Genomic DNA, 12,792 nt, shown 5'->3' on the forward strand with positions numbered 1-12,792 from the left:
CTAACATAGATCAGCTCTGCTACATGTTGTTAGATAAGTGCAGCTGCTGTCATGTCCTGATGTTTCTCTGGCTCAGCAGCTTCTCCATCAGAGGTTCACATGGAGCTGATCCAGTATCTCCAGTAACTGTGTTCTGTGCCTCACTGGTTCATCCTTCTGTCTGTGTGACGTCAGTCAGATGTTGAAGTTCAACTCTGTAATCTTCACTGTGTCACAGAGTTCAGTGAGTCCCGTTATTCACAGTATCAATCAGATCATCAGAGAACAGCTGATCAGCAATCAGTGGTGCCAACAGCGCCTCCTGTGGTGAGAGGATGCAATAATGCAATGTAGCATTTTTCCACTCAACACTTGCAGTCATGGAAACTGTCTGTTGGATCTGTGTGACGTTGCTTTCTTGGTTAGAGTTCCTCACAAATGTCCAGATGATTCTTCTAATGAGGCGTCGACCATGTTTGCAGCTCTTTGGAAGAAAACGTCGCCCTTTGCCATCCTTACTTTTCTTTGACTTCTTCAAATGCAGCTGAACTCCAGCTGGTATTTTCTTGGACTTTGCAGCTGTTTCTGGTCATCAGTTCATTCCTGCAAACCTCTGAAGCTGAACAACAATGATGCTGCATTGCTGGCTGATCCCAAAAGGTTGATTCTGTTCATCTGGACGTTTTCAGAAACGTTTGCTCACTGATCAGGTGACTTCTTCAGTCTCAGCTGACTGCAGCTTTACAAGCTTACAAACAGCACATTTGCACAATGACTGAAAGCAGCAGCACCTGATATATATGATACTAATATAATACATATACATATATAATCCATACTAATGATGAAGGAACTGAGCTCACAGTCCATTGTTCATTCAGTGAACTACTCAGTTTATTTTGGGCCTCAGAAATGCTCACTCTGTTTGTACATCACTGTCAGCAATAGACTCATTCTGCTGTGTGGACAGGAACACATGTGACATCACTTCCTGTTTGTTTGTGACTGAAGAGGAAGAAGTTTACAAGGAATCATTTAGAAGAGTTTCAAACATCAACTGATTGAATCCATGAATCTGAAAACGTGTTTGTGAGTGAAAGAGACAGACATGTACAGACTGAACTATCTGTTCAACAGTCAGAGTGTTTCTGTAACAGGAGACACTCTTTACACTCCACTCAGCACAGGGACACTGAGGCACCACGACCGACCCATAAACCAGGATAAAGAGTTTGAGTGAATGTGGTGTTGAAGGTGTGGAGGTGGATCAGAGTGTCAGAGGAGACTCTGTAGAAGGACAGAGTGCCAGCAGGACAGTCCACATACACTGCTGCTCTGTTAGAGACAGAGGAGGAGGAGGAGGAGGAGGAGGAGATGGATGTGTAGCTGTTATTGTGCCTGACAGACTGAGGACCAGCATCAGAGCAGACCAGACTCCAGGATTGATCATTGATTCCAAACACACAGTCATCTCTGCCTCCTTTCCTTCTGATGCTTCTGTAACTCACTGATATATCAACGTCTCCTCTCCACTCGACCTCCCAGTAACAGCGACCAGTCAGACCATTTCTACACAGCAGCTGATGAACATCAAATCTGTCTGGATGATCAGGATATGACTGAACCTCCTCCACACGTGTCACCTTCCTGTTGTTGTCAGACAGTTGGAGCTTTGTGTACACTGTGTTTGTGTCGATTGTGAGTTGACAGGAATCTGATGGAGAGAACAAACACAATCCAGCTGCAGTTATTGATCCATCATCTGTTCATTGATTGACACTTTGATGATGACTCCTGACATGATGAAGATGGTTGAATGTGTGCTGCTTTGTTTTCATGAATCCCATTAAAAACACACTTACACTTCCTCAGACCTGGTCTCAACCATCGGACTCCAGCAGGCTCCACCCTGAAAGGAGGAGGGGGGTCAGAGCAGCACAGTCAGCATGCACACATGGACATTACATGGCTCTCACACACACACTGTTACACACTGAGCTCAAAGCTCGGCTCCACTGTTTTATTCAAAGAAATCTACATTTATTTATCAGCACATTTAAAAACAGCTTGAGCCAAAGTGCTGCACAGAGTAGAGAGAAAATAGGAAACATACACAGTAATGACTATAAAGACTGGTCAGGATTGAAAGCTACAGAGTACAAATGTGTTTCCAACCGGCTTTTAAAAATGTCCAGTGTTGGTGACGACCTGATGTGAAGGGCGACTGTTCCAGAGTTTGGCTGCAGCCATCGATAAAGCTCACCTCTGTTTTTACGTCTAGTTCTGGTCAGAAGCTGCTTATCTGCAGACCTGAGGGCTCCACTTGGATTCTTTTGTTAAAGAGAGATAAGATGGAGCCAATCCATTCACAGATTTAAAGACAACCAGATCTGGAAGTGGATTCTACCACGTACTGGTAACCAGTGGAAAAAGCTGGTGATGGGTCGTCTAGCACAGACCCACCGCTGGAACCAGACAATTGATGAGGGAGAGAACTGTGACAGCGCCGTTCCTTCACTTGACCTCAGTCGCTCTCGTCTGCTCCCTCGTAACACTGCTCTTTATTGAGCTTACATGAATATGCACAAGTTCATTATGACGTCTTACACAGGTATGAACAAAGAGTACCAGTCTGTGCATAGCGTGTGTGTCTGTGTGTGTTCCAGATGTGACCCTGTGACCCCAAAGCTGGTGCTAAGAGTCCAGCGGTCCCCCTAACAAAGGGCTCTTATACTTAACCAGACACAGAGCAGGTGTTCTCCTAAACCATAAATCAGTAAGAGAAGGTACGACCTCTCTCATGACCTTAAGGTGTGTGTGCATGCCAGAGCACTCTGGAAGGCACACAGAGTCTTTACAGACTACTGAGGCTACGTCCACACGTACACGGGTATTTTTAAAAACGGAGATTTTCCGTTTTCGTTTTAAAAAATAATCCCGTCCACACATAAAGGCAGAAATGAAGGAAAACGCTGCCAGGAACATGCCAAAGCAGCAGGTGGCGCTATATTCCTAACCTGTAGAAATGTTGGCCAATCAGAAGTCTAGAAGCCTTGGTGGGAAAAAGTAAACAAAGCTGGGGCATAGAAGCAGAACAGAGTCGTATGTGTGGAGGGACAGTAACTGTGTGTATATGTAAGCATTTAAACACTGCAGAGAGTAGAATTAACAGTAACAGTATTGTAGAAATTCATTTCACCCAAACAATAACGTGGCGCACAGTGTGACGTCAAAAAAGGCGCACACCTTTGACGCTGCGTTTTCTGCGTTTTCTCCGTTTTTCTCGTCCACACGTAAATGCAAAAACTGAGTTTTTGAAAATATCCACCCTGGTGGATATTTTTGGTGGATAGCTAATAACAGCAGTCTATTTAGCAGTAGCTGCTCACGTTGTTATAAAGTAAAGGAAAACGATATGAGCATTAGGTTCTAATGCGTATCTGCCTTGAATTAGACGTAGGTGCTAATGGCAGCCTACTTAGCATTAGCAGCTCAGATTGTTGTAATGCTAGGGTAAGCATTACAACAATGTTGTAATGCTTACCCTAGCATTACAACATTGTTGTAATGTTAGCATTAGCCGTTCACATTGTTAAAAAGTAAGTGTTAGCATTAGTGCATAATGCTAATTCGCATCAAATTAGCGTTAGTTAATAACGGCAGCCTATTTAGCATTAGCAGATAATGTTGACCTTGGCCCACTGGAAAAGTTAACAACTAAAGATTTAGGAGTGTTTCTCGATAGCTCTTTCTCATTTGAGAAACAAATAAATTCTGTTATTAAAACCAGCTGTAAGGTTTATATTGTTGATTGTCATTTATGCTTAGAAATATTTACTCATATATGCTTAGAGTTCTATAATCGATTGCATAATGATAGAGGTTTGATCCTTAGGCTACGTCCACACGTACCCGGGTATTTTTGAAAACGCAGATTTTTCTATGCGTTTGCACCTTTCGTCCACACGTAAACGGCGTTTTTGGTCACTGAAATTGGTTCGTCACTGAGATTTTTAAAAACTTAAGTTACAAAATGTTGTCTCTGTCCAAATATTTATGGACCTAACTGTAGGTCTACTTTTAAGGAAACTCTCAACATGACTTATCAGTTATCATTAATGTTCCTGCAAACAGACTCCTTGGAGACCCCCTACATAAATATCCACGTACTATCCAGCTAGACTAGTGTGTCTGTCCCTGAAAATATTCCTGCATGTGTGATTGTTCATGTCTCATCTGCAGGAAACAAACAGGAAGTGAGTGAAGGACACAGGAAATGTTTCCAGCTTGTCCTCCTCTATCAGACATTCTCTCCATACCTGAGAGTGTCCAGTCTCCAGCCTGGATCCTTCAGTCCAGACGACAACAGCTTCATTCCTGAGTCACCTGGATGATTGTAGCTCAGATCCAGCTTTCTCAGATGGGAGGGGTTGGAGCTCAGAGCTGAGGCCAGAGAAGTACAGCCTTTCTCTGTGATCAGACAGCCTGACAGACTGCAGACACACAAAACAACAATCTATCTTTTAAAGATCATTTTCTGTTTGTCACAATAACATCTATCCATTTACATCCATTCAATGTAACTTTATTTAAAAGTGACAATTCCCAACAGACAACAACAGTCGTCTGAAGCTGTTTAACAGTGTAAGGCCTCCAATATTAGAGAGAAAGCCCCAAAAACCAGACAATCCACTGTGTGCAGCACTTGGTGATGGTGGGAAGGAAGAACTCCCTTTGACACAACGATCCTCCCAGTGAAAACAGGCTCCTGGAGGAGAATCTATCAATCAATCTTTATTTATAAAGCACTTTTCATACAAAGATATAGCACAAAGTGCTTTACATGGTTAAAAGCGCCCCCCCGCCCTCCAACTCACTCCCCACACTCTCATTAACATAAACGATCATGGATACATATCCCCCCCCCACGCGCGCACACACACGCACACACACACACACACACACACACACACACACACACACACACACACACACACACACACACACACACACACACACACACACACACACACACACAAAGAGTAAAATTGGGCTGGGCACACATGAGCCAGGTGAGGAAACACTATCACAGGGAGCCGGTTACAGACTGCAGCCTCCAGGCTGGGCACACAGCATATAATATAAATAGAATAACAGGATAGAATAAATAAGCATAAAATAAATAAACGCTAAGTAAAAGCTAAATTAAAAAGGTGGGTCTTGAGCCTGTTCTTAAAAACATGTACGTTCTCTGCGGCCCTGAGCTCCTCCGGCAGGCTGTTCCACAGACGAGGACCATACCACTGAAAAGCTGCCTCTCCGTGAGTATGTGTCCTGACTTTAGGGACAATCAAAAGGCCAGTGCCAGAGGACCTCAGGGTCCGCGAGGGTTCGTATGGTAAAAGCAGATCTGAGAGATAAGAAGGCCCAAGACCATTAAGACATTTAAAAACCAATAAAAGAACTTTAAAATCGATCCTGAAACACACGGGGAGCCAGTGCAGCGATTCTAAAACCGGTGTAATGTGGGCCCGCCCTCTGGTCTCCGTCAGCACACGAGCTGCCGAGTTTTGTAAAAGTTGTAAAGTTGAAATATTCTTCTTAGGAAGACCAGAGAGCAGGGCATTACAGTAATCAATGCGACTGGTAATAAAAGCATGCATCAGCATCTCCGTGTTGGCCCGAGAGAGAATAGGGCGGACTCTGGCTATATTTTTTAGATGATAAAATCCAATTTTGGTTACATGTTTAACATGTGGGATAAAACCAAGCTCAGAGTCAAAAATAACACCCAGGTTTTTCACTTGTAGCGAAGGACATAGTGAAAATGCCTGTAATTTAGACAAGAGTTTCTCTCTCTGAGCCTCAGGACCGACAATTAAAACTTCAGTTTTGTCCTGGTTAAGCTGTAAAAAGTTTTCTGCCATCCAAGATCTTATATCCAAGATACAGTTAAAAAGGGCATCCATTGGTCTGGTGTCATCAGGAGACACGGAGATGTACAGCTGCGTGTCATCAGCGTAACTGTGGACGTTCACTCCATGCCTCCTGATGACACTGCCGAGAGGCAACATATACAAATTAAAAAGTACAGGGCCTAGAACCGACCCTTGAGGCACACCACATGTCATTTTATCCGTTTTAAAGGCAGCAGGGAAGACACCCAACTGAAGAGAGCAAAGCTCAGCTTCAAAAAAATCTACCATGACTGGTTGCAGGGTGAGGGGAAAGAGAAGAGATGAGCTCAGAGAGACACAAAAGTTAAGGACATGCAGTCGTGACATATAAAAGCATCAGGAGTGAAAAGAGGGGAGTGGAGAAGAAAGCAGAGCATCATCAACAGCCTGAGCCTATAGCAGCATAACTAAGGGATGGTTCAGGGTCACCTGATCCAGCTCGAACTATAAGCTTTATCAAAAAGGAAAGTTTGAAGCTGATCTTCAAAGTAGAGGGTGTCTGTCTCCTGAACTCAAACTGGGAGCTGCTTCCACACCAAGTCCAACATAGCTAGGCTGAGTCGTTAGATTAGTCCAAAGTAAAGTCAGAAAGTCATTATTTGTGTCACATTTTAGTGGAAATGTACAACAACTGTCCAAAAGTTATTTCTAAATCTGATATTAAACAGTTTAAATGGTGAAAAAAGCTGTAAAGAAAACAGAGTCAATAAAAGCCTCTTTACAGGGTCACCAGTTTAAAACTCAGACATTTAAACTGGTGATTCTCCTTCTCTGCTCCATTTCCTCTCTAGACTTCCTGTTCCTAGGAGGGATTTGATTGGCTGAACGTCCTTTTAGCCTTTCTTTAGTTCTTTGGGTGCTAATCAAAGAGGTAAACACACGCGTCATGTGACGTGACATAAGGAGCGCTCTGATTGGTTGGGATTGACAAACTATGGTGCTGTTTGCAAGCTTAGCTTTGCAGAGGCAAGAAAATCTCTTGGGATGCTCCACAGTGACGTTTCCACACTTTGGAGCTTCTGAAGTGCAGATGTTTGGAAACGCTGCTCCAACGTGTGGTTCAAACACTCAGATCACGTGACCTCAGCTGCCACAGGTGGCATACCTGCGGCTTCCATGTTAGCATGTTAGCTCCAACAGGTGGTCAGTGTGAGAGCAGAAGATGATATCAGTGACATCCAAACAAGGAAGGAAGAGACTGTTGAAGGCAGCGAGCTGTGACTGCTGTGAACAGTGTCCTCACACTATTTTCTCCCTGTGTCAACATACATGAGGCTGCTTCAGCTGCAACACACCACAAACACCTTTATACAACTAAATATACTGAGAGCACACTGCTGTGGTTGCTGTGGTAACATCCATATATCCAGCTGTTTGGGGCCGAGTCTGCTTCCTCATCCTTGGTTCAACCCTCAAAGTTTGATGCGTTTTTTTGAGATTTGGTTTTATTTGTTGTTCTATACACTGTGAAACAAAGCTAGAAGCCCCTGTGGTTCAGCGGGGGACTCAAACCCAGGACCCAACCTGCTCCAACAACAGTCAGAAGGATTTTGTTAAGTCTCATTTTCTGTTCATTAGGAAAACATCAATAATGAAGAGCACATGTTTATAGAGGCACATTCAGACCAATGACAACAGTCCATTCACACTGACCTCCACCTTTTTAAATGTGAGTAAACACATCATGGTTCTGGTGCTGACGTGGTATCAGGGACAGGTGATGATTTTGAACTCAGTCTGAGGTTTGATTACATTGAACCTGCACTGCTTTCTCCTGTTTATGACACATTTATACCCAAAGTCTCAGCTGGATAACAAAGAACGAGGAGAAACACATTTGTTGAGAGAATTGTTAACAAATGTGGTGAGAGTGTTGTAATAGTTACAGACAGAACTATGATTTATTTATTTAAATGCATTCCAGGACGTTTTTTACTCACGTTATGTCGCTTCCACGATGTTATTTTTCTCTCCTACAACGTACGTTACAATTACATTAGCATGACCATTTATCCAAATTAGGCGATGACGTCATTCAGCGACTTCCAGCAACTTTTAGGACAGCCAATAGCAATTTTCCTTACTGAGGAGTTGGCAACACTGCTAGGAGCAGTGGGTGGATGGCAGCATCATCATGAAGGATCAGTGAGAATAAATCATCATCCACAAAGAAAACCAGTCTGAGTGTCTGACGCTCTTGTTAGAAAGACGCAGTCGCAGCTTGTGGGTGCAGTTAGCTGGTTTGCTAGTTAGCTGGTTTGCTAGTTAGCTGGGAGCTAACTCACTCGTACATTTAATGCTAAACTGTCTAAATTGTGTGAGCAGCATTCATTGCTGCTCTGTGTTACTCTCCAGCCTCTCTTTAACTTATTCCTCTCAGTTTTTTTCCTCCTTACAAACTAGAAAACCTTCTTTTTCAGCTTCTCCTCCACACTCAAGCTGTGGCTAAGGTGCTACCAGCACGCATGCTCGGTGTGTCCAAATTCATGGGCTGCTTCCTCCTGAGCCGCATTTGTAGACCGATAACGTCACAGCGACGCGCCGAAGGCTGTCCAAATTCGTGGACTCCTCCGAATGCAGCCGACAAATGCGTCCTCCTTTTCCCCGAATTTGAAGGATGGGTCGGGTGTGTCCTTCGTGGCCCACCATATCCCAGAATTCATATTGCGGCCCAGCCAAACTCCAGTTTCTGGTAATGGCGACCGCTACTAAGATTTAAATTTACTCTTATTAATCTTTCTGGGTCACAAAACTTTTAACATATTTTCAGGCGAGAAAGTAGTTGTGTAAACATCAAATATCTGCTCGGTTTATCAAGATATCGCATATTTGCAAAAGTGCTTCGACGTTTTCGGAGACGTCTGCTACCCACCAGCTCGACAGCTAGCCGGGAGCTCGAGGGTCACTGATGCGGCCGAGAACGGCACAACTCCCGGCACATCATTTTCAGATCACCGCAGACTTTCGCTAATCAGGTTAAAAGTAATATATAAGTCACTTAGACAACCTAAAAATGTCATTGTTTGGCTTTTTCAGTGTTTTATTTGTTCGTGAGTAAATCGGTTTGGCTGAGATTAAAGTTATCAGATTAGATAAAATAAAACTATGAATCCCCCGGGTGGGTTCGTCCTTGGTTTTTACACAACTGAATAAACGTCAAACAGAAAACAGACGTGTGAGATGGTCAACAATTTACACCAGTGTCCTGTTATATTTTAGATAGCAAGGAGCAGACGGCCGAGTTTATTAAACTCCACCGAGACAGCAGTGACGCTAATCAGAAGGCTAGACCGTCCAATTTCACGGCCGTTTACTTCCGGCCTACCCGACCTTCTGAGGACCCGGCCCACGTAGACCGCGAAGGCCGGGTGCTCAGGAGGAAGCAGCCCATGAATTTGGACACGACCACAGTCTTTCTCACTCAACAGTTACACTCGTCACCCAGACTAACACCACTCCACATGTTCACAACTAGGAGGCGCTAAAAGACCACATACAGTGAGATTATCAATAAATGTCTGCTGTGTCTGACAGTGACTTGAGTTTTTACTAACTGGCTACATGAGCAGGATTAGCTGCAGTGCTATCTTTGTAAAAGAGACTCAGCATTAGAACCAAACAGAAACATTTCTACTTTTTCTGCAGCACCAGCTGGATGCATGGAGCCTAAACTCCAGTGACAATGAGACACATACAGTGTGACTGCTGTGACTTTACAGCTGGGCCTCATTCACTGACATTAGTCAGATATGACTGACTCTAGGGTTGCAAAATTCCCGGAATTTTCAAAGATGGAAACTTTCCATGGGAATAAACGGGAATTAACGGGAATTTATGGGAATAAACTGGGAATTTTCAAAATTGAAGGTTGGCTCTTCTTAGGGAACTTAAATATAGTTGAGCAAAGTATATTTTAGCATAATATTGACAAAAACAAACAAATGCAATTCAAATACACTTGAATATCCATGCCATTCCTTAATCACATGTACAGAGCACATGCTTGCTGCATGGCTATTGAGACCACCTACTGGCACTGTGCATGCCTCCATCACATGTACACATGGACCACACTTTTGAGCCTGAAGGACAAAGAGTATTGAAGGCACACATTTGAGCCTGTGGACTTAACAAGTGAGGTAAGTTTTGATGATATTATGGGAAAATATATTCATTAAATGTTTAAATTGTGAATATCACATAAAATGTATTAATCCTATAGATAGCAATCTGATAAGATGCTAAATAAAATGCTAGCATCTGTTAGATGCTAAATAAGCCATAGCTAGTATAACATAAAGAAGATGCTAGCTTCCTCATTTGGCTGTTTTGTTTTGAAGATCATTCCAGTTGTTTAGCTAGCCTTACTATTTATATCTGTTTATTATCATATTGCAATTGTATTATTACGATCTCTTGCATTGCATTAGCATTTTTACAAGCTCTTGTTTTATTTTACAGAAAAATGCCACATGCGCTATCTGATGTGTGGAGACATTTTACACCAGCTAATGTGCAAGGGAAACCTGTATATATGTGTAAATATTGTGATAAGACGTACGTGAAGAATGCCACAAAAATGCAGCAGCACATTGCAAAGTGCAAAAAAATTCCTCAAGGCCCAACACATGCAGCAGCCAGGAGTTCCACTCAAGGGGAAAATGAATCTGTTTCAGCTGTATCAGAGTCAGATACCCACTCATCAGCTCCTGGTCCCTCTGGCATCAGAGGATTCTTTGATTTTATGGATGACACTAGCCAGAAAAACGCAGATGAGTGTTTCGCTCGTGCAATCTATGCAACTGGCTCACCCCTGATGCTGACATCCAATGTGTACTGGAAGAGATTTTTGAATGTTCTCCGACCAGCATACATTCCCCCAACCAGACATGCATTGTCTACTCATCTACTGGATGAAGAGTTCAGTCGAGTTCAAGCAAAGGTGAAACAGACCATTGACCAAGCTGACTGTATTTCAGTCATCACTGATGGATGGTCCAATATCAGGGGACAAGGAATTATTAACTACATAATCACCACTCCTCAGCCTGTGTTCTACAAGAGTGTAGACACAAAGGAAAACGGACACACAGGCCAATACATTGCAGATGAGCTAAAAGTGATCATCAATGACCTTGGACCAGATAAAGTTTTTGCACTGGTCACTGACAACGCAGCCAACATGAAGGTTGCCTGGGCACATGTGGAGGAGACCTACCCACATATAACTACTATTGGCTGTGCAGCCCATACACTAAATCTTCTCCTAAAAGACATAATGGCACTAAAAACAATGGACACTCTGAATAAGAGAGTGAAGCAAGTTCTGAAATATGTTAAAGGCAAACAAGTAACTTCCGCTACATTTCTGTCAAAGCAAAAGGAAAAGAACAAGAGTACTACACTGAAGCTTCCCAGCATAACGCGATGGGGTGGTGTTGTTATCATGTTTGACAGCCTTCTGGAGGGAAAGGAGTCTCTGCAAGAGATGGCCATATCCCAGTCTGTAGGCATCGACAGTGACATCAAGAAGGTCATCTTGGATGATGTGTTCTGGGAAAGAGTATCTAGCAGCAGGAAAATCCTCAAACCTATTGCAGCAGCAATAGCGAAGATAGAGGGGGATGGTGCCATCTTGTCAGATGTCCAGTGCCTTTTTGCAGAACTCAAAGAAGAAATCCAGACAATTCTGCCCACTTCCCTACTACTGAAAGCAGAGGAAACGGCTGTGGTCAAGTCATTGGAACGGCAGAGGGAGCATGCACTGGCTTCATGCAGCCAGTGCATGCAACAGCATACATGCTGGACCCCAAATATGACAAGGGCATACTTTCTGGGGAAGAGATCAACGGTGCCTATGCGGTCATTACAGCCATGTCTGACCACCTGGGTCTCGATAAAGGCAAACTTCTAGGCAGTTTGGCAAAGTATCGAACAAAGCAAGGCCTTTGGAAAGGGGATGGAATATGGCAGTCATGCCAGCACATATCTGCAGCCACCTGGTGGAAGGGACTATGTGAATCTGAGGCCCTTGCACCTGTAGCCTCCATCCTCCTCCAAATCCCACCATCATCAGCCGCCTCCGAGCGCAACTGGTCACTGTTTGGCAACACCCACACAAAGGTTCGCAACAGGCTCACAAATGTGAGAGTGGAAAAGCTGGTCGGCATTCGGGCAAACCTACGGCTCTTTGAGCCTGACACAGAGCCATCCTCAACAAGGCTGGAAAGTGACACTGAAGAGGAAGACTCAGAGTTGGATGCTGAGGAAGTGGACATGTTGTTGGATGATGATGAGGTCCAGGAAGAGTCTATTGACTGAGCAAAAATGAGAAAAGAGGATTGCTTGAAGGAAGATTTGCATGTTTAATGGGACGTTTTGGAGGATAAGTGGCATTTTTCATTTAACCTTTTGAATGGGACTTTGTGGAGATTTTTGGACAGGGGGCATTTTTGAATGAGCGGGGTTAGGGGATGGTAATATTGAACTCAACATTTCTGTTTTTATTCATCCATGAAACAAGTTATTGAAACGTGTTCTATTCTACTGTACTTACAAATAAATCTGTTGAAATATCTGTTGAAAACATTTTGCATGGAGGTTTTCTTATGATTTCTGTTTATATTTATGCTTGGAAATAATATATTCCCAGTTAGTTCTCCTAAATTCCCATTAATTTCCATAATTCCCATTATTTCCATGGAAAGTTTCCAATATGGAATATTTCCAAAATTCCCAAGCTTAACTTACCATGGAAATTTACCAGAAACTTTTTGGAAATTTACCGGAGATTTTCCACCCCTTTGCAACCCTAACTGACTCTATATCACACTTAAAGCTTCCTGTAAATGAAAGA

At 43.2% G+C, this 12,792-nt stretch overlaps 1 protein-coding gene across 1 annotated transcript in view; it reads right to left on the bottom strand.

Annotated features, from left to right (window-relative positions):
- LOC112434146 (uncharacterized) overlaps nucleotides 1–12,792 on the bottom strand; it is a 45,466-nt gene that overhangs the window by 10,647 nt on the left and 22,027 nt on the right. Inside the window, exon 9 of the mRNA XM_076876957.1 lies at nucleotides 4,299–4,472. Within this exon, the coding sequence (XP_076733072.1) occupies nucleotides 4,299–4,472 (174 nt within the window). The remainder of the gene's footprint in view (nucleotides 1–4,298; nucleotides 4,473–12,792) is intronic.

Source organism: Maylandia zebra, linkage group LG18 (genome assembly GCF_041146795.1).
Source record: "Maylandia zebra isolate NMK-2024a linkage group LG18, Mzebra_GT3a, whole genome shotgun sequence".
Lineage (NCBI taxonomy): Eukaryota > Metazoa > Chordata > Actinopteri > Cichliformes > Cichlidae > Maylandia > Maylandia zebra.